At 40.6% G+C, this 23,029-nt stretch overlaps 1 protein-coding gene across 2 annotated transcripts in view; it reads left to right on the top strand.

Moving 5' to 3' along the window:
* Positions 1 to 23,029, top strand: part of LOC149324099 (pikachurin-like) — a 178,595-nt gene that overhangs the window by 151,606 nt on the left and 3,960 nt on the right. The window contains exons 19-24 of one of the 2 annotated variants that reach the window (XM_089496420.1): positions 4,175 to 4,198; positions 6,865 to 6,888; positions 9,418 to 9,496; positions 10,444 to 10,587; positions 14,203 to 14,286; positions 21,967 to 22,070. In XM_089496420.1, coding sequence (XP_089352546.1) covers positions 4,175 to 4,198; positions 6,865 to 6,888; positions 9,418 to 9,496; positions 10,444 to 10,587; positions 14,203 to 14,286; positions 21,967 to 22,070 — 459 coding nt within the window. The remainder of the gene's footprint in view (positions 1 to 4,174; positions 4,199 to 6,864; positions 6,889 to 9,417; positions 9,497 to 10,443; positions 10,588 to 14,202; positions 14,287 to 21,966; positions 22,071 to 23,029) is intronic. The other variant, XM_089496426.1, reaches the window with a different exon arrangement.

The following is a 23,029-nucleotide window of genomic DNA, read 5'->3' as shown; positions in this document are numbered from 1 at the left end:
TGACAGGCATCCTGAGGAACTTCTGGGGATTCTTCAGAAGCCCCTGATGATAGTATTGTTGTGTGTCCTGCCAAAGGAAAATAGAATTATAGAATCATAGAGTTGGAAGAGACTACAAAGGCCATCCAGTCCAGTCCCCTGTCATGCAGGAACACAGAAGCAAAGTACTCCGACAGAAGGCCATCCACTCTCTCTTTAAAGACGTCCAGAGAAGCAGATACCAGAGTGTTTTCACTGTGCAAAAGATCTTACTGTCTGTAAGTTTTTCCTAATGTTGAAGTGGAATCTCTTTTTCTGTCATTTGAATCCATTGCTCTGGGTCCTGTTCTCTGGAGCTTCAGTATGACATCCCTTCAGATAGTTAAACAGGGCTTTCATATCAGCTCTTAACTTTCTTTTCCCCAGACTAAACATACCCAACTCCACAAGACATGCCTCACAGGACATGGTTTTCAGGCCTTTCACCATTTTGGCCCCCCTCCTCTGCACACAAATAGCTGGATGCATTTCTGCTGCTCTCCTCCAACACAGAAATATCTATCTTGCGGGGAATCGCAGCAGAAAAAAGATGGGTTTTGCTGTGTAGATTTTGGTCATTGCATGATTGGAACTGAATCCTAACTTCTGCAGTGCCCCCAAAATGGGTTATGATGGTGTAAATTGAAGTTACCCTTTCAGAGCTCACTATGACACCCTCCTCTCCCCAAATCTTGTTCTGTATGAACTTATCTGATTCCTTTTTAAATTCTTCCATGCTACTAGAGATCACTTTACTGCCTCTTGTGGTAGTGAGTTTAAAATGACAACGATCTGATTGGTAACCTTTTTGTGCCATTCCTAAGCTTAGCTCCAGTTAGTCAGTCATCCACCATCTCATATTAGGAGCCAGAGGGAAATATCATCCTAAATACTGTGCCTTGTCATTTTGATTACTTCATTTTGATATTTTCACCTTCGTGACAACCCAGCAGGACTCAGCAAATGCATGTTTTCCACTTTGCATACCAAACTCTGTGGTCAAACCCTCCCTTTATAATAGTGGTGGGGATTTTGTGGACCTCTAGATATTGCCCAGACAGCATAGTCCAGTGGTTAGAAATGCTGGGAGCTGTTCTTTAACACCATCTGGAGAGCCACACAGTCTACATTCCAGCACTATACTTTCATGAGCTAAATCCAGGGCCTGCTCTGTTTTGCAGTAAAACCAGAACCTGTTAATTGTGTTGACATTTGTATACAAGTGAAGCAATAAAGCATTTACTTCAGAAATGCTTTATTTTGTTTATCACAGATTTATTCAGTTTACTAATTTGTGTGGTGTGAATTGGCTCTTCAGGGAGGAAATTGTAGCTGACAATTCTCAAATACAAATCCCAATTTTAAAAAATGAGTGGTATTTGTTTGTTTGCTGGGCTTATTTGTTTGCATCCGTAGGGTGGGTTTCGTCACAAGATTAGAATGCCACTTCAAAAATAGTTTTTTCTTTTTTTTCTGGCCTCCTGTGCCCATCAAAAGGAGAGTTTTGCAACTCGTGGAGGGCGGGGGGGAAGCCCACAAAACCAATGCTGTTACTGCTGAGCTGAACACTTTTTGAATGGTGAAATTAATCTACTTAGAAATTCCCATGATTAATTTGTGATCGTTTCCTACATGCGCACAAGTAGAGCAACAGTGCTTTCACAGCAGCTTGAGGTTTAAAGCTTCCAGTGCAAGAATGAAAAAAGCTCCCTGCCAGCACACGAGAGAGAGAGAGAGAGAGAAGCTTCATCTTGTCATATTCAGGGGGACTTAGCTCATGCCCTTAAGCAAGGGGATTTATAGGCCTTGTAACTTTATCCTCATTTGTGTTAACTGCCTGGGCTGCAGTGCGACCTCTAATCCTTTGCTACACTTTGGCTTCCTTGTAATTTGACAGCAAGAAGAAATCCTTCCTTGGTCACACATCGGGGACCACCAAAGAATTCTTTACAAAAGCAGAGAGGGTTTTGTTCCACTCTACTCAGAGGAGCTAAGAACTGGTATACTTCTTCTAAGCCAGTGGATTTCTTAAATCACTCAATGACTAAATTGCATGCAGATTTATTCCACTAGGTGGCAGCACGCTACTTTTGTATATCTCATTGCTGCTGACCAGGATTTATTTATTTATTTAAAAGTCAAGTACAGTATCTTTCACACTTTAAGTGGCAAACAGTTTTGCCGCAGGAAACACATGAACTACGAAGAGCAGATCAGAATCCCTAGATAAACATGGTCAGTATCTACACATGGCCAGTGAATGGAAATGTTACTTTTTTGGGTGACCAGCTTCAGAATCTCTGAGCCAGCATGACTACCAATCAAGGGTTGATGTCTAATCCCCCCTGCCCCGGCCCAGTGTTTCCAAATTCTGTAACATTGCATACCCTGCAACATTTCAGAGGTGAAAACTAGGACACATATATTCAAATGACATCAAAGTGTGGTCAAGATGGCAAAAGTTAGTAAGTGGGATGAATAGACCAGCTAGGAGAGGGTGTAGCAGTTTGCTTTGCCTGAGCTTACTGGGAAGGTCAAGATTCTCCCCACTCCACTTCTCCCTGCTGAGTTAATTGAGTGCAAACTATTTTTGCACTTTAATAATTAATAATAATTTGTTTTATTTATATACCGCTATTCCAAAGATCATAGCAGTGAACAGCAAATAAGCTAATTAGCAAGTAAGCTAATTTGCCCCCAACAGTCTGGGTACTCATTTTAGTGACCTCGGAAGGATGCAAGCCTGAGTCGAGCTTGGGCCCTTTTGCTGGTCTTGAACTCGCAACCTTGTGGTTTTGAGTGAATGGCTGCAGTATAGGCATTTAACCATTGCGCCACCAGGGCTCCCTTTGAACTCAATTTGCAACCACAGAAGTAAACTAGGGACAAAAGGGGGAAATGGGAGGAGGAGAGAAAAAGTGGGACATTTTCAAAGCATCTGAAAAGCTTGATGGCAGAGGATTAACTGGGAATATCTCTGCCAGATCAGGACAGCATCTACCTGCTTTTCCACATTTCCAAGCAGGAAACGTGTTTAACTACTGTAGGAGTGTACAACTAACTGAAAGAAAGAAGTTGGCAGAATGAGCTTTCGTAGACTTTAGTCTACTTTCATCTACAAAGCTCATGCTGCCAACTTCTTTCTTTCGGTTAGTCTCAGAGGTGCTACAAGATCTTGCTACATATTGATTCCACTGACTAACATGGTTGTATCTTTGAATTGTATCACTATAGTGCTTGGGTAGGTTAAATTATGGCCTTCATTCAGACAAACAGGAATCCCTAGAGAAATGCCTTGAAAAGGTGCAGGACTCTGGTTGCCTTTCATGGCCCAGAAGCAATCACATGAATACATGCTTGATCTTCATGGTCTCTTTTCAGGCTACCAGGATTGTGCAAATTGTTGCCATGATATGAGATACTCAGGCATATTGGCTGGCATCCTGTAAGTGACGTCCAACATATATTTGAGTAATGCACTTTTTTTGGTCATTGAGGAGGTGGGAATTCTCTACTGACTATCCAGTGTACAAACTCCCCACCCACCTTTCAAGCTGGATGCACAGCAATGACATTGGACACATAGCAATGCTATCATCCTCCATGATCTTCAGAAGACCCTTGGGAGTTCCCAGGGAATCTCTGTCTCTATACATTTAGTTATAAGAGTATAGCTGGCCTTCTCTCTTCTACTCTCCACAGACCAGTAAATGGCTATAATGGGAAGGCTGCATGAACTTAAAACATGGGTGGGTTGGGGAAGTAGATGTGTGGCAGTTCCACTCTTGTGGAACTTTGTGATACATCTCCTGATCCAGGATCTTGGCTGATGGGTTTCACACAGGGCATCCCTGCACAAGCAGAATTTAGCAAAGGTTCCCATGCCATTGGCTGTGCTGGCTGGTGGAATCTGGGTAGTGTAATCTAAAAATTAAGCTTTTCAGGCAATTAATGGAATGCAGCTCTTTATCTGACCTGGGCTTCTCCCATTCCTGTTCTAATTTCAAATCCTAATACCACATACAATCATTCTGAAAGCCAAAAGACTCATCTCTTACATGCTTTAAAAACTGGGTACTCTGTTCAGGATAGGGATTCTTTCACTGCTGAAAAATAAAATCTGAATGTTCTTCTGCTTTATGCTGTCTCATTGAAGAATGTGGAAATTACTGCTTAAACAGTAAGTAGCTGTGAAGCATTGTTCTATACCTTTGTGTGTGTGCCTGTATGCAAAGCTTTTTGCAAGTGACTGTAGATGACCATATAATCCATAATGATATTCTGGATTATAATGTAAAGATGCAGGATTGAGCTCATAAATAGCCCTTTGCCTTGCTACCTGGGAGAATTACTTCCAGGTAAATCTAAACATATGTGGTTATGATGTTTAATACACATTGTAGGAACCAGTACATTTTGTGGGTTTGGTTGCATAGCCATTTTAAAGCATCAAAATTTTAGGGAGAACAGGGAAAGACTAGGTGCCATTGTAAATGAAGTATCATGTGTATTCTCAAGGTCCATGGGATTGCCGTGGATGCACATGGAATCCATCTTTATGCTGGAAAAGGTTTCTAAATTTGTAGAAAGAGTTGAAACCATGTGTTTCTCAATTCCCAACTTTAGTTTAATTCTTGCCATCCAACCATGCCTCTACCACTGAATCCACAGCCAGAATCATGGGGCTGTACTGTGGAAGAAAGAAAAGAAAATATGCTTGATTTGTAAACTTTAGCCTTGTCACAGAAAATAAACTAGATAAAAAATTGTGGAAGTCATTAATTTTTAGCACCATCTGTCATACTTAAAATACCTCTGATTGTAGAGAGGAAGATTGAAAAACATGCTTCATTTCTTTGTTGAAACCAATGGGATATACATGTTCATTTAAGACAAAGCCCATCTGTTTTCACTGGAACTTACTTTTTACAAAGTGTGTTTAGGATTGCACCTTATTTTTGTCTGAATTTGCTTAGGAATGATAAGATTTCTTATACTGTACTCCCTACTACATAGCTCTTTGGGACATAGATGTATTCATATCATATACTAACAGAAGTTGTTCTAAAGACAAATTGTCCCTTAACTATGTTGTAGCTTTTATCTCTAATAGAGAGGAATGCTATTTACTTGTCATTCCTCCCAGTTTCTCTTTTGCACAAGCAGAGGATTGTTGCATTCATTCCTCCACTGTCATTTTTCTCTTTTCCCTTTCATACTGAAAGAGATATGTTTGCAGAGGAGAAATGCTTGTGTGGAGGTTCTCTGTGAGGCTATGAATCCTTGGAAGTTGGGGATACTGCCCACACAGAAAGCCTCCATGCAAACAGAAACCTTGCCTCTACCAACGTATTGCTTTCTACATAAGGAAAATGAAGACAAAGCTGACTTGGGCTTGAAAATCCTCTACTCAGATAATGATGAAACTAGGGTGAGTTATGAATACGCAAGGTTAGGATTTCTTGGATATTTCAGTCTTCACTATACATTTTTTTAGGATGAATCTCATTAGTTTTGCAAGAGAAACTTCTGATTTTGGACTGTGTTCAGATAAATTGGATTGTGACATTTATTTATAGGCACTCTCAATCCTGAACACATTTCCTGGCTAGTAAGCTCCATTGAATTCAAAAGGATATGGTTCCAGTTGCACTGTTGCTGTCTTTATTTTGCATAAGTCTGTTGAAGTCAGTGAGATGTACTCTTCTGTAATTAGATCAGGATTGTGTTCAATGGGTGCAATCCAGTGAAGGGGCAATAAACTTCAAAGTTGTCCGTCCCCCTCCCTCAACCTGCTGTCTACCCAATAGTTAGACAACAGTGTTGATTAGGTTCAACCTGTAGTTGGTGCAAATAGGAGTTGTAGTTTGACACATGCATAAGGCACCAGTTTGTGAAACACTGCCTTACATGTTACACTTGCTGGACAGAGACGACCGGAAGAGAGTCTCCATGTGGCAGCTGAGTATTACAGCAGCTTTGGAGATGGCTTGCTCCAGGGAATTATACATACTGTATGCCATGGAATAGCAAGTACACTGATATCAACTGGCAGTGTATTGGTAACTAAATGTTTAATGTAATCCATATTGCCATGCACAACAGCCTCCTTGTGAGTAACTGCAATATGTAAATTAACCATGAATTCAAAAGTATTTAACCATGTTTAATAGTGTAACCTGTATGCATGATGTTAGTACAACTCAGAGATGAAATATACATGATCAGAGGCATTGTATGGTACAGGTAGGTGCCGTTGGATTGTGCAGTGTTGTTGCTGGAACCCTTGATGTTGTTGCTTTGTATGCAACAAAAATTATATTTATATGAAAACCTAGTTGGTCAGAGAACTTGGGAAACCCCAATGAAAGCTGTACCATATGACTGCTCATATCATGTGCCTTGGTTCTGGGGTCTAGTATCTGCCTTTGCCTGGATTGCATCCAAATTATTAAGGAGGCAGGATTCCTGGCTTCGGGAGAAGAGAGATGTGCTGGGATGTCTTGAAATCACTGTCATGCATGTTTCACCCTGCACATGCTAGCCCATAAGCTAACAATGTCATTAAAGACATTGATTTAAATGGACTGGATTGTGGCTGCCATGTGCAAGGAAAAGGTAGACCATGACATCTCCCCTACACCTAGTTGAGGGACAGAAAGCTTATCTCACACTGTTGCCCTTCTGTTGCAAATGCCTGGCTCTGTGCTACTCAGGCCTTTCCTGAAGGCTGTGAACAGTGCTGCACACTGTAGTCTGTGTTGTGGTTTGCATTGTGACCAGCTTGATACAAGACTTGGGTTTCTGCTCCAGCCACATTGGACATTTTCCCTAATTTCATTGCAGATGAAACTGCCATTTGCTTACCAGGTATTTTCATGTTTTGTTACCGTGCCTTTTCTCCCTTGCTTTAACTCCTTTCGCTTAGGGAATGGCAATGGTTTCTGTGAAGAGATGCCCAGGAACAGCAGGAGAAGGAGGCAAAAGCCAAGAGCAGATAAAAATTACCAATGGCACAGAGGACAAAAGCAGGCATGATGTGGGAGATTCGATTATGAGGCGACTGCTGTTACTGTATTTTGAACATTAACCCTTTGTGCAGTGGGATAAAAAAATGTATTGTGTGGTGTTGCAGGATTTGGTCTGACACAAATTAGAATTTCAGTGTATTGCAGGGTATCAAAATGCCACATGTTCAAAAGAGTGTTAATATGTGCATAATCAAGAATGTTCCACCTAAACATCTAGAGCAGAATTGGCTCTAAATTCCCTCACCCCTTTGGCTTGCTTTTCTGGCAAACACACAAAATACTGTACTCCCAACACTATAGTGACAATCAGACTGCTTCTGTATGTTGTTTTATGATTTGCTAAAAAGCAGCATGCAACATTTTTGGCCCAATATGTCATATTGGATGGGATTAAAAAAAAAAAAAAAAGTACTGCAATGGAAAAAGTCCATAGATTTACTGGGACAGTCCCCCCCCCCCAGTGGGTTTCTTTTCTTTGTTTCTCCTTATAGATGGGGGAAAACTTGTTCCACTTTTTAAAAAAGATGATCAAGGTGGCCAACAAATGTCATTAAAATATTTTATAACATTAAAATCCATTATAATAAAAATAGTTTAAAAGATTTAAAAGATGCCTTGTCCTAAGAACAAAAGGTATGGGAACTGAGTATAGTTCAGAGAGATGTGCCTTCCATAATCTGGGAACAACCCAGGAGAAAGTCCTCTCCCACTTACCTTTAGAAGGTGGGTTGTCCTGAAGATCTTAGCAGTCATAATGGTTCATAATGGACACAGGTAGTCTCTTGGGCAGATGAGTGCCAAGCTATTTAGGGATCTTAAGGTTAAAAGCACCATTTTGAATTAGGGCTACAAAACAATTAGATTCTCTGTTTCTCTTACCAATTACCTTCATGGGAAAACTAGGGAGGTCCAATATTAATATGGAAATGACTACTACTTGCTTCTTGGAGGAAATACAGTACCTACTTTATGTCCTATGAAGTTATGTACAACATATAAACAAGCTATCTCCTTGCATCTGAGGTAGTAGACCAAGTTTACAAAAGCTTCTGTTACAACTTCATTGACACACAGGCCCAAAACAGATGAGCCAAATTACACTCTTTCCGGCCACGTTCGGGGCTAATATTTAGATTACACATGCTTCAAAAACAGCCAGAAACTGCACCAATGCTGAAGAAGTGGGCCAAAAAAAGAGTGGGAAAAATCTGCTTCTACCTGTGGCCCAGTTATGGTTTGTTGCGGTGGCCCAGATTGGGAACCAGGCACATGCAGTTGCCATGGTACCACTGTAGTCTTGCTATTGTCCTTTTGGCGCATCTGTTTGGGGCCTGAGTTAGTCTGAAAAGGTGCTATAAGATTCCTTTGCATACTGATATTCTGGACTAACATGGCTATAGAGATGATCACACAAGGGACATCACATCTTGTTCCTGTCTATCCCACGTGATCACAGGAAGGACTTTCAGATGGAATTTGTGCAAATTTTGTCTTTATCCCACCATTAACCTGTCATTAAAGTGACATTGCCTGGCATTTTGTATTAACAGAAGTTCGCATTAATGCAATGCTGCTTTAATGCCAGGTTATGGTGGGATTGGCGCTATGATATGAAAGCCTTTCGCACCATCACAGTCACGGACAGGTTAAGGACAGGATAAGGACAGGGGAGCGATCCCGTCCTTATCCCATCCCCGTGTGAAAATCTCCAGTGTCTCTGAATGCTGCCTCCTTAGTTCATGTATAGCCCTGTCTTGGGAATAGGAAAGGACTGAGGGAATCATATGTGCAGTTTCTATTGTCTTTCACATGGTGGAATCCCAAGGGTGAAAGTATTGGCTTAAGCATTATCTGAACAAGACTGTTTTCCCTCTTACTAGTCAAGAGGATACCCTTCAACATTTCAAACATGGAAGCGGGGGCACACATGTGGCCAAGCAACATCAGAAGTCAAGGCAGGAAAAGTTATTAATGAGGGAGAACACAACAAATTAGGAGAGGCTGCAGCAGTTTGCTTTGGCTGAGTCTCCTGGGAAGGACAAGATTCCATCTCTCCTCTCTTTCTTGCCTGCTGAGTTGATATGGATTTGGTTTGTACCAGCTGTATTACACTGAGGACAACATAGGAGAGTGGGAGGAGGAGAGAGAAACTGGGTCTTTTAAAAACAACTGAAAAAGTGGGACAACAGAGACTTAATCCAAATTGTCCTTGCCAATCAGGACAGTTGGATGCTATGTAAGAGATTTTCTTTTACCACTGTAGGTGGCAAAATCATGCTCATTGTACTTTCTTCTTACTCAGACAATAAAACATTTTCTGGTACTGAAAGGTTGCCATTTTAATATTAGCCTTTCCTTAATTTTCTAGCTGTAATGGAAGCCATTGAAATCCCACAGTTCATCGGTCGCAGTTATCTCACATATGATAGTCCGGATATTCTTAAAAGGTGAATTGACACAAAGTCAAAGTCTGGTTATTGTTTGTAAGGATATAAATCAAGTCGCTGTGCCGAAGGGAAACGTGTTAAGTGAATCACAAGCTTATTTCTGAAAAGAAAAGCGGTAATTGCTTCATGCAGATGAATGAAAGGAACATTTGAGGGGTGTTAAATTAAAAACACATGAACAACTGTAGTAAATTGGATATAGTTCTCAGCTTTAAAAAAATAATGCCAAAATATATTTGGAAATGCATAGTTGAGAGAAATATGTTTTAAAATGCACATTTTTTAAGATCAGTTGTTCAACAAATACATACATACACACACATGCGTGCACACACACACACACACAAATTTCGGTACAGATTTGTTTAAAAGTCCATGGATGAAGGCTGAAGCAGGAGGGAATGGATTTGTGAATAAACACAAGCAAAACTGACATGATCTGGAAACAGAATACCTTTTAGTAGGCATCCATCAATGTCTACTAGAATGTTATGCTGTAGGTACAGTGTGAGCATTCTCACTTTCTCCTCGCCTATGGAGAGAGTCTGTTTTTAAAAAATGTATAAACAAGCTCTTCATGTGCTTCTACTACTGTGCTTCCAGTTGGAGACCCTTCCTCCTTAACAAGCACTAAATGTTTAAAAATCCAGATTTTTGGCCCTTTTCAAATCAAGCTATGGTTCCTTATTCCTCAAATGAATTTCTGAAACCCAGTTTCTGTTGTTGTTTTAATTTAAATTGTTAAATTTAAATTATTAGTAAATCAATCAGTCCAGACTTGGAGGGTGAGAAGAGTTAAAACTGTAGAAAAGATGGCTGACTGTGTTATACCTTGTAAGTGGGGAATCCAGCTATAGCAAATTTATGATTGCAGGGTTCAGGGGTATATTACTTTTACTGGACCATCCTTTATACAATTTCATTGTATTTTTCTCTTCTTTGAACAGAGTGTCAGGCTCAAGAACAAACATATTTATGAGGTTTAAGACTACTCTGATGGATGGTCTCTTGCTGTGGAGGGGAGATAGCCCCATGCGGCCCAACAGTGACTTCATCTCTCTCGGTCTTCAAGATGGTGCCTTAGTCTTCAGGTAAGATACTCTTTGCTTGTATCCACACTGCAGAAATAATCCAGTTTGACACCACTTTAACTGCTGTGGTTCAGAGCTATGGAATTGTGGGAATTCTGGTTTTGTGAGACATTTAGCCTTCTCTGGGGCCACAACAAACTACAGTTGCCAGAATTCAATAGAATTGAGTCATAGCAGTTAAAGTGGTGTCAAACTGGGTTCTTTCTGCAGTGCAGATGGATCCTTTCCCCCATCCATTAGCTCCAGAAGGGGTTAGGGTAAGTTTTATCATGAGGTTTCCCTCAGCTATCTTCTCAAAATCGTACCTTTTTAGTGAAGACATTTCATGCTCTACTCCTATCATTCTCAGCCACTATGGACTTGTCTACACATAAGTGTATTAGGCAAATTGCTGCGGATTTTCACACATTCACATTGATGTTTGCCTTCACTTTTCTGCATATTTGCATCTATTCTACCCCCTTTGGCTGAAAATGCGCACCCATCTGAATTCATGTGAAACCCACACACATTTGATGCACATCCTCACGAATACTCCTGGATCCTCTCGTAAAAACTGTAAAGCCATTTTCTCTGGAGTTTAAGGCATTTTTCATCCAGTCTCTCAAATAAAAGGCCAAAACTCCTGTGAATTGCATGTGGCCAGATCATATTCTGATCAACTGGAATGAGGAGTATTTTAATCATGTGGACAAGCCCTATGACACCTAGTCAACGATGATAGGAGTAATTTGTTACAGCCTCCCAAAGTAACATGTCACAGTTAAAGTTGTGGGCAATTTTTTGCTTATCTCTTATATTACTCATTTTCTTCTATTTCAATTTAAAAACCAATTGAAAAGTAAGAAAAAGTCCAACACTGAGGTGAGGGAATAATCCAAAATGCCCCCAAAATATTTTAGCCCCCCAAACAGTAACAAATAAACATTGTTCACTACTCTGAAAAAGTAACAGTGTTAACACTGGTTACATTTTTTTTTGTCAAAGGAACATCATTGTGCCCTTTCTTCCACCCCCCCCCCCCCAAAGTAAAGCAACAACAATGACACTAATACTTATAACACAGTACTGTCAAGATCTATCACACAAGCACATTTGAGGGGTGAGCTCTTTAATCCTGGTGGAGTAATTTGGTATTCTCTATCATTGGGCCAAATCGTAAAGAGACATTAACCACATATCAGAGATGTAGATAAGTGGTGAAATCTCAGTTATGCAAGGCCACCTATCCTCTTGTGGTTTCCTGTGGTTAATCTGGCAAAGCTTTTAGCTTTCCACAAAAGCAGAACTGAAATGAAATCAACCTTAGAAAATGTGCTCAGTCGTGCAGGAGCCATAATTGTTTTTCATAAAATGACAAGGATCATGATGTAGTAGTTTATATGTTGGACTATAACTCTGGAGACCAGGGTTTGATTTCCCCATTCAGCCATGAAACCCACTGGGTGACCTTGTGCAAGCCACATACTCTCAGCCTCAGGGGAAGGCAATGGCAAACCTCCTCTGAACAAACATTGCCAAGAAAACCCCATAATAGGTTTGCCTTGGGGCCATGGTGGCAAACCTGCTGCACACATTCCCTCTCTGGCACACGGGGCCATCTCCAAGGGCACGCGACAGCCACAGCAAGTAGGGGCAGGGCGCACATGCTTGTCCCGGCTCCTTGTCCTGGCTTGGTTTGCCTAGGGCGAGCCAGGAGGTGCGCATGGTTGGCTCGGCTCCTTGCTGCAGACTGGTTCTCCCATGGAAACCTGAGCCGTGACAAGGAGGGTGGCATATGGCCCTTCTGCATAAAAGTTTTGTTCCTTCTGGCCGTCCATGGGGCTTTCTTGGCAAGATTTCTTCAGAGGGCATTTTTGTTATTGCCTTCCTCTGAGGCTGAGAGCATGTGACTTGCACAAGGTCTCCCAGTGGGTTTCATGGCTGAGATGGGATTCGAGGCCTGGTCTCCAGAGTCACTCAAACCACTGGCTCTTTGTTCTTGTTACTGTACTGTGCCTTCTGTGCTTTATTATGCTTGTTGTTGTTGTTGTCATTGTCGTTGTTGTGTGCTCCCAAGTTGTTTCCAACTTATGGGCAAGAGCACCCTCCCTCCCTTCCAAGTGCCAGTTCCTAGCAACCCTAAGGTGAAACTATCATGGGGTGAGCTTCGCCAGAGGTGGATTTCTATTGCAATCCTCTGAGGCTGATACAGTGTGATTTGAGTGTGTGGTGCCTTCAAGCCATTTCCAACTTCTGGCAATCCTAAGGTGAAACTATCATTGGGTTTTCTTGACAAGTTTCATCAAAGGGGGCTTGCTATTGCTATTGCTACCCTGAGGCTGAGAGAGTGTGCCTTGGGTTTCCCCCCCAGAACCCCTGTCCCCCGGAAGGTGGAAATACCACCACCCCCAGCCTCCTCCTGGGTAGGACTATAGCAGTAGTTCTCAAACTCTGGGGTAGTACCCCTGGGGGGTGCACAAGAGTTACTCAAAGGTGAATGCAAGACTTGGAGCCTCTGATCCCTCCTCCTTTTCCTCCTCCAAACTTTTTTATGCATAAAATCTACACACGCATTGAGTTGAATATTGAATTTATTGACATGAAACTGTTCTAATCTGAATGATGTACTTTCCTTATAAAATGTGAAAATATGAATATACATGAATGTGCAAATGAAAATACACACACTAAATAAACAAAATATATAAAGAAGGGCCCCAAGGGTAAAAAGTTTGAGTACCACTGAGCTATAGAATCTGCTCCTGCCAACTGTGTATTTGCACAAACCCATAAACATCTCTCCAGAAAACCCACTGAAGATAGGGAACACATTGAGGAAAATGTTCCTTTTGGTTACTCTATCTGTTTCTATAGTTCCCACGGTTTGTTTGTTTGTTTTGTTTCGGAAAAACAACCACATAATGTTCTCTCTTTCACAGAACAATTACCAGTACAAACGGAAACATTTTATTTTCACCTAGAGACTATTTTTGGAATTCAACAATACATTGTGGCAAGAAAACCTTTTAAAAGGATGTATAGTTTTCTTGTTCTGATTAAAGGTCATTCCTGTTTCTTTTCCTAAGATGTGACGGGGAGCACAGGGCCTTTTTGCTAGCAAAGTGAATTTCTGAAACACCAAACCTTTCTAAAAAGGAAGGCATGCACATCCAGGTCTCCAGTGCCATCAGTGTGTGGAGACACAGAAAAGATAGACAATTATATTGGCTATACTATTATGAAATCTGAGTGTTGATTGGCCATATTGCCTACCCACCTTCCTCTGTCCTTCCTCTTTTCCTTGAAGTTTGTGTGAATTAAAAAAAACACTATCCAACAAGTAATAAATAGGGCTTTCTGTTGCAAGAGATCTTGCTTTTTTTGTAATAGTTTGGCAAGGGCCTCAGGTCAGTGGGACATGCTTCCTAGATAGATGTTCATACCATTTACGTTTTAAGACTTAATCTCCATTAGGAGAAATTCTATACCAGTTTGTGCTCAGTGATAATTTCTAATCAATATTATTAATAGCTACTGATATTTAAAATGACCAAACTGGATCAACATAGTGAACTTTCTGACATTTAATGAGCTTTTTCTTTTCTTTTCTTTTCTTTTTTGCTTTGGTTTCAGTTATAATCTGGGCAGTGGCATCGCGTCTATAACTGTGAATGGGTCTTTCAATGATGGAAGGTGGCATCGAGTTAAAGCAGTGCGGTAGGTTATTTGTTGTTATCTCTCTCTCTTTCTGTCTCTCTGTGTTAGTTTGCTGAGTTACAGGATTAACTCAGCACAAAAAGACCCCTCTCTCCAGCCCTGTCTGCATGGGCCAAATAAACTGCCCTCCTCCTGGCCTCTTGGCAGTGAGACTAGATGACACGCAGCCCAAACCCTGGTTCTGGTGCAAACAGATTGGACAACAGCCAATTCGTTCAGCACCAGAATTTGGGCATATCCCTTTTAATATGTATTAAAATATTAGTCAATCAATAAATCATTATGTTTATTTATTGAATAGCACAGGAGCCGTTTCAAAATACCTCAAAAATAGTGTATACTTCTTGGTATTGTTTGTCTTTGTTACTATATTTTTGTTTTATTAAAAAAATTTAAAAAAATAGTAATACAAATATTTTATACACACACACACACACACACACACAGTTAGCATAATACAACAATACAATATAGATACATATGAATAGCCTAAACATGCACAGTTTATAAACAGACTATAAAAATCTAAATAAAAATATATGATATAAGTGAAAAGTTATAAAAATAAATGGATAAAAATAAAAATGTTAAGACCTGTGAACAGTAATATGTAACATAATTTTATTAGGAAGTAAAATAGAAATAAAATGGGAAATAGAAATAACATTAAACATCCATCATCATATGTCAAATCTCTTCATCACCCTCACAGTTAACACCAATCATCCCCACATATCTAGATCTTGACTGTATTGCTTTATGAAGGAATCGAGCTGTGGCAAGAGATATTTTTGAATCTTGTCTGCTCATTCAGTATGATATTCTGACATGAGTATCCCAGAATATTGTATTAAAATACTTCACGTTGGTCCAGTTTTCCTGGGAATATCTGGAGCCCTTCATTCTAATGCTGGGTGGCTGTTTGAAATGTGTCCCACTCTGTAAACCAGCATGTCCACTGTTGCCTTCAGTCACTCACTTTGAGGTCAGAATGAGGTGCCCAACCATAGCAATCAAAGCTGGGCACCTTGTTATGACCTCAGAGTGAAACAACCTGTGGCAACAGTGGAAATACCAGGTGGCTTAGTGGGACGCACATGGAATCAGCTGCTTGGTGGCAGAACAGAGGGCCTTTACAACAGAGGTGAGTCAGGGCACCTCCGGGGCTGGTACCATTGCAGACAGGCTCTTGGTTATCAGTTAATCATAGAATCATAGAGTTGGAAGAGACTGCAAGGGCCATCCAGTCCAACCCCCTGCCATGCAGGAAATCCAAATCAAAGCATCCCCGACAGATGGCCATCTAGCCTCTGTTTGAAGACCTCCAGGGAAGGAGACTCCACTACACTCTGAAGGAGTGTGTTCCACTGTCGAACAGCCCTTACCATCAGGAAGTTCCTCCTAATGTTGAGGTGGAATCTCTTCTCCCTCAGCTTGCATCCATTGTTCCGGGTCCTGTTATCTGGAGCAGCAGAAAACAAGCTTGCTCCCTCCTCAATATGACTTCCTTTCAAATATTTAAACAGGGCTATCATATCACCTCTTAACCTTCTCTTCTCCAGGCTAAACATACCCAGCTCCCTAAGTCGTTCCTCATAGGGAATGGTTTCCAGACCTTTCACCATTTTAGTCACCCTCCTTTGGACACGCTCCAGTTTCTCAACATCCTTTTTAAATTGTGATGCCCAGAACTGGACACAATATTCCAGGTGGGGCCTGGCCAAAGCAGAATACAGTGGCACTATTACTTCTCTTGAGCTAGACACTATACTTTTATTGATGCAGCCTAAAATTGCATTGGCCTTTTTAGCTGCCGCATCGCACTGTTCACTCATGTTCAACTTGTGGTCCACTTGGACTCCTAGATCCCTTTCACATGTAGTTTCATTCAGCCAGGTGTCCCCCATCCTATATCTGTGCATTTTATTTTTCTGCCCTAAGTGCAGTACCTTACATTTCTCCATGTTGAATTTCATTTTGTTAGCTTTGGCCCAGCTTTCTAGTCTATTCAGGCCATTTTGAATGTTGATCCTGTCCTCTGAAGTATTAGCTATTCCTCCTAATTTGGTCTCATCTGCAAATTTGATAAGTATGCTCCCAATCCTGTCATCCAGGTCATTGATAAAGATGTTGAATAACACTGGGCCCAGGACAGAGCCCTGTGGAACCCCACTGGTCACTTCTCTCCAGGATGAAAAGGAGTCATTGTTGAGCACCCTTTGGGTTCGGCTGGTCAATCAATTACAAATCCATGTAACAGTTACCTTGTCTAGCCCACCTTTTACAAGCTTGTTTGCAAGAATATCATGGGTAACTTTGTCAAAGGACTTACTGAAATCAAGATATACTATATCCACAGCATTCCCTTCATCTACCAAGCTCGTAATTTTATCAAAGAAAGAGATTAGATTTGTCTGGCATGACATGTTTCTCTGAAACCCATGTTGACTTTTTGTGATTATGGCATTGCCTTCTAGATGTTCACAGACCCTCTGCTTAATGATCTGCTCTAGAATCTTTCCTGGTATTGATGTCAGACTAACTGGACGATAGTTGCTGGGATCCTCTTCATGGTTGCTCTCCTGATGTGCTCTACTTTGTCAGTTTGTTGTTGTTATGTGGCTCCAAGTTGATTTAAACTATAATGGGAGGCGGAGGGGCTGGTTGCGGTTGCAAGATGTATTCAAAAGATGTGTGCCATTGCCTGCCCCTAAGGTTCAGAGGGTGTGACTTGTCCAAGGTCACTCCATGGATTTCTACAGCTAAGCAAGGACTTGAACCTTGGTCTTCCAGAGTCCTAGTCCAACACTCAGACCACTACACTGTGCTGCCTTCTTCATCTGTATTCTTCTTCAATTGTAGTGCCCTACACTGAGCACAATAAGAAAGTGTAAACATGGCTCAGTGGAACATAGAGGTTAATTTAAATAACCCATATGTGTACTGTCGAAATGTCTTTTGGGCTAGCACACACTCTTTTCCTTAAGATGACAGTTCGGCTCCTTCACATTCCTTCCAGTGTCTAAAGTTACTGGTGGTTTTTTTTCTTCCAAAAGGCTTTTTTAAGTGAGGCAAACTGCCTGTGAGGCAAATTTTCCCATGTAACTGATGCTATGAAGCCCCTACATCATAGGATCATTGCTTTATTTTATTTAGCTGGTAGTGGTAGTAGTAAGTAGTAGGGGCTTCATCTGCCATTTCTGTTAGTGTTCTTAATTATTGTTTGTTTTTCCTACATTTTATTGTATTGGCATTGGATTTCATCTGTATTTTTGAGCCACCTTGTGTGTTTGTGAAACAGAATGCAGGCCATTAAGTATTTTAAATAAGGAGGTAAATTTGACAAGGGACCTTTCCACACAGGGCACAGAAGTAGGGTCAGTTCGCATTGGTTGATGCGTATTCGCGTTATATTGCATTGGTGTTCCACACCTGTGAGCTCAGAATATGTATTGACCAATGCGATATAACGTGAATACGCTTTGGCCAATGCGTATTCACGGCTGGGTTCCGAACTGAAGGCAGCCGACTCCTCCATTTTGCGAGTCCGCAAAAATAGTGGATTCACGGGATCCATATTGATGGCCAGTGCAAAACCTCTGCTGCTTTGGCTGGTGTGTACATCCAATCCGCTGGTTCTCCTGAAGACCAACGGGTTACAAATTTCCCATGATGCTGTGCTGGAATTTGCCCCATCTCCTTCCGTTGGCCCTTTCCCCTTTCAGGACAACCGCCGGGGCTGGGGAGCGATTTTTCCACTGACCAACAAGATAAAGCAGAAACCTTTTGTGTCAGGGGGGGAATGTATATGTATATGTGTGCATATATGTATATGTATGTGTATATATATACACACACACACAAACACACACACACACACAGATGTGTGTGTAAGCATATACATGCAGCATTACACTTTTGGCTGCACCACAGTTTGTGTGTGTGTGTATATATGTGTGTGTGTGTGTGTGTATATGTATGTGTATGTGTATGTATATATATATACACACACACACACACACACACACACAAAGATGTGTGTGTAAGCATATACATGCAGCATTACACTTTCGGCTGCTCCACAGTTTGTGTGTGTGTGTGTGTGTGTGTGTATACACACACACACACACACACACACACACACACACACAAAGATGTGTGTATAAGCATATACATGCAGCATTACACTTTCGGCTGCTCCACAGTTTGTGTGTGTGTGTGTGTGTATATGTGTGTGTGTGTGTGTGTGTCTGTATATGTACGTATACACACACACACACACACACAAAGATTTGTGTGTAAGCATATGCATGCAGCATTACACTTTTGGCTGCTCCACAGTTTGTGTGTGTGTGTGTGTGTGTGTGTGTGTGTGTGTGTATACACACACATACATATATATATGTATATGTATATGCGTGTATATATGCATGTATATATACACACACACACACACACACACACACACACAAAGATGTGTGTGAAAGCATATACATGCAGCATTACACTTTCGGCTGCTCCACAGTTTGTGTGTGTGTGTGTATATATATATATATATATATATGTATATGTATATGTATATGTGTGTATATATGTATATGTATACACACACACACACACAAACAGCTGTGTGTGTACACATATAAATAGGGCTTCACACTTTTGGCAGTACCAGTATATATGTGTGTGTGTGTGTGTGTGTGTGTGTGTGTGTAAACACTCATACAGACAAATGTGTGTGTACACATAAAAAAGGCATCTCACTTTTGGCTTTACCACTATGTGTATATATATAAGTATGTATGTATATATATATAAATATGTATATATGTATTTATGCGTGTGCATACACACACACACACACACACACACACATACACACACACATATATATACAGATGGTGCGTACCCCTTTCGTAAGTTGCTAAAGGCAGCAATTCTCGCGATATTACGTGCTAAACAGTGACCTCATTCTTCACCTCGGAAGTTAAAAATGTTGCGCCCCGTTCAGAGCCCCACAGAGCATGTGCAAGGCTGCCGATGTGAATCGGCCAATACACATTGTATTGGGCTGGTGTGGTAATCCAATCTGCACTTGCCTCACTTTGCCTGAATACGCATTGGCCGATTCGCAAAACCTCGATTCAGAAGGCTGCCCAGGTGTGAATGAACGATGCGATATGACGCGAATACGAATCGGCAAAGCGTATTCAGAGAGCGCGGGTGTGAATGAACTATGCGATATGATGCGAATACGCATCGACCAATGCGAAATGACCCTACTTCTGTGCCCTGTGTGGAAAGGTCCATGGTTCTGACTGTGGATCATAGACTAAATGATTATGCTAAAAGGCAATCTTAGATCATGGAAATCCTTTCTGAGGGAGATCAGACTAGCCTTTCCCATGTTTTCCTCCCATCATCAGGCAAAAGACTTTTACTCTTTAGGCAGGGCTTTTCCAACTGGTTGCCTGATAATGGTCAAGAGTTTTAAATGGATAAACTGAACATTTTACTAATTTAATTATATATTATTATTATTGAAGAGTTTTAAACAGGTTTAATGTCTGTGTGAATGGTACCAATTGAGTCTCCCTTATCTGAAATGCTTGGGACCATATTGGGACAATATTTATTTATTTGGATTTTGGAATAGCTGCATTTGCATATTTGAATATAATGAGATATTTTGGAGATGGAACCCAAGACTAAATACAACATCCATTTATATTTAATATACATATCCACAAAGCCTGAAGATAATTTTATACAATATTTTAAATATGAAACAAAGTTTGTGTACACTTACTCATCAGAAAGCAAAGGTGCCACTATCTTAGTTACCCATGAAAAACGTTGGGGTTTTGGAATACAGTGTTTTGGATTTTGGAATTTCAGATAAAGGAGACTCAACCTGTATGACCATTTTAATTTGTATTTTGATATGTATAATTTATTGTCTGAGGTCCTGCTTTGACTTGACAAAGAATAAACCTCTGTGCCAGGCACAACTACATTACCTATCCTTTCCATATGTGCCACCTACCTTCTTGTTGGCTATGTAGCCCCCCCCCCTCCCCATAGTGCTTTAGTGGCCAGGTGGCTATGTTCCTACAGCCAGATGCATAAAGATTCACCTTGCTTGGAGAGCTTTCTTTCTTTCTTTCTTTCTTTCTTTCTTTCTTAAAATATTCTTTATTATTAAAACTTTTAAAAACCCCACAAACATTACATTTCACTTTTCATTAACAGAGCACATTGAAATATAATTGATTTAAGATCATATATCTTTATATGTGAATGATTTTTTCCCTTTTGTTTAACTTCTATCTTAATAATTTTTCCGTCACCTCTTTCTGGGTGACAAAATGAGGGGAACAAAACAGGGTGCACACCTGTGGCCAATGGGGCTTGAATATTGGCAAGTTTTCATTTTTGCAAGGGGGGATCCCCCGTGAAAATGTAGGGGTGACTGTATTTATAGTTACTTCCTTCCAGGTTATAATAGCCTTGCTTCTTGTTTATTAATTTGAGATTCCTCTTATCTCATCTGTTAAATGAGGCTTCTATTCTTATTGAAACGTTTGTGATCTTTATTCTCTAACACTTATTTAGTTTTCACCTGGTCATTCCTAAATAGTATATATCATTTTATTTTTCAACACTTGCTAGGCATGACCATTTTTTATTACTGTAGGTATGTACTGGTCTCCATTCTTTGTTTACCAAAGTTAATGATTTGTTTTATATTAAGGCCGTTAAAGTATCCATTCCCATCCTCTCTTCAACTTTAGTAGCCATTCATCATTTTTAACTTGGAGAGCTTTCTGGAGACCCTTGAAGGATACCTGCTTCTTCATGTGTCTGGCTGCAGAAACACAGCCAGTTACTGCTTAACCACTCATCATCCTCCCTTGGCCACTAAATGACTGTGCCAGGGAGATATCCAGCCAGCCAAGAGATAAGCAAAGTGGGCAGAGGGTGTTGTGAAAGAAGGTGCTAGATACCTTTTTCCACAATGACCAAAACAAGGGCATAAACAGATACAGTTGCAGTGTGTTTGCACATTTCTCCAACTGGATTTTGGCCATTATATTTTTACTGGCAGTTGGTTTGTTGTTGTTGTTTTTAAATTATATTGGAAGCTGATTTGGATCCCACCATAGGAGAAAGGTAGGAAATGAATGAGTCAAAAGCAAGCAAGCTTTAAAGAAATATGTTTGTGATTGTAGTATTCATTCAAGTAAATACTATGTTTGTAGGCTCTCGATGGACATATACACACCCTAAAAGAGAGGAGTATTATGAGGCCCATAAATTCACGTACAGCATAGATAAAAATCAGAGCTGAGAATTCCCAAATTTCCTTTGCAGTTCCCAAAGCCCCTTCTGTTCAATTATTCCTGAATTCCTGCCCTGTAAATAGCATACAACCAGCCAGGACATTGGTTATAGCCCTTGAGAAATCTACATGTCACAAGAAGCTGTGAGCATTTTTATTGTGGGATACTAGTAAGTTCAAGTGATTTTCAGATATGATTATCTTAGATAAGAGGAATAATCAATTCCTGTGGTTCTTTATTTGGGCAGCAGTGGGAAAAATGATATTCCTTATCTGTATTAAATAAGTTACAGTGCAGTGCTATTGAAAGTATGTGTAATATTTTTGATCAATTTAAGGGACGGTCAGTCTGGGAAGGTAACAGTGGATGATTATGGTGCTAGGACTGGTAAATCTCCAGGAATGATGAGGCAACTGAATATCAATGGGGACCTATATGTAGGTAAGTGCCTTTTAAGTACTGTTATCTATCTTTATGTTATCTATCTTCAGATCTAGTTGGAGTGTACTCAGGCGAGTAAGGCCCATGGGGCCTCCTATTTTCTTGTTCTCCTCTTTTTTCACATAAAAAATCTTACTAGGAGTATCTCAGAATGTCTTCTCCTGTTTTCCCGCCTTTTTAATGTCTTTTTAATGTCTCAGAATCTTAGTAGCAACACATCATAGAGCCTACTTTGGTTATGGAGTTGAATTATATCGAGCACTGCTTAATGCTGTATTTAATATCTCAGAGTTCTTCCCTGTTTTCTTGCCACTTTTGAAAACCACGAGACTCTTCAGCTGTTGTGCCCTATCCCTTTCCTGACTTTCCTTCCTGCCTTAGGAATCAGAAAGCCCGCTTCTGTTTGATATCCCTTTTAAAACACTGGGCAGAATCTGTTTAGTTGCTTATGTGCACCTCAGTGTAGCTTAGGCACAAGTATGCCTCTTTTAGGAAAAATTACTGTATATGTCCCAAACTTTCACCTACACAGCTGTCTACGCTTTCTAACTTCAATGGCTGTCACTGCCATCCCCCTGTCATCGTAGTGCCCATGGACTCTTTTCATTTGTTGCTGTACTACTACTTCCACTGCCTCCTTTTCCTCTACCAGTGCAGTTATTTATTAATTTTTAATGCTGGCAAGTAGAATGTGGGCCCACATTTGTCTGTCATCATTCACAGTTCCAAGTGCAGATCAGCCCTTGCTGCTGGAATGGCCTTCCAGTTGTCTGCAGCTTTTATCCCCCTTTGATCCCCGTATGCTGGTTAGGACTGATGGGGAATTTAATCCAACACCAACTGGAGAGCCACGTGTGGGATGTTTTGCTCAGCTTGCTTGAAATAGGATGATGACATTGTGTTTTGCCTATTCTGTTGTAAGCCACCCGTATAAATCGAAAAGAATGATATCTATCTGT

Source organism: Sceloporus occidentalis, unplaced genomic scaffold, assembly GCF_023333645.1.
Source record: "Sceloporus occidentalis isolate IW3139 unplaced genomic scaffold, rSceOcc1.0.p SCAF_1, whole genome shotgun sequence".
NCBI lineage: Eukaryota > Metazoa > Chordata > Lepidosauria > Squamata > Phrynosomatidae > Sceloporus > Sceloporus occidentalis.
This window is presented reverse-complemented; position numbering and strand designations above follow the sequence as displayed.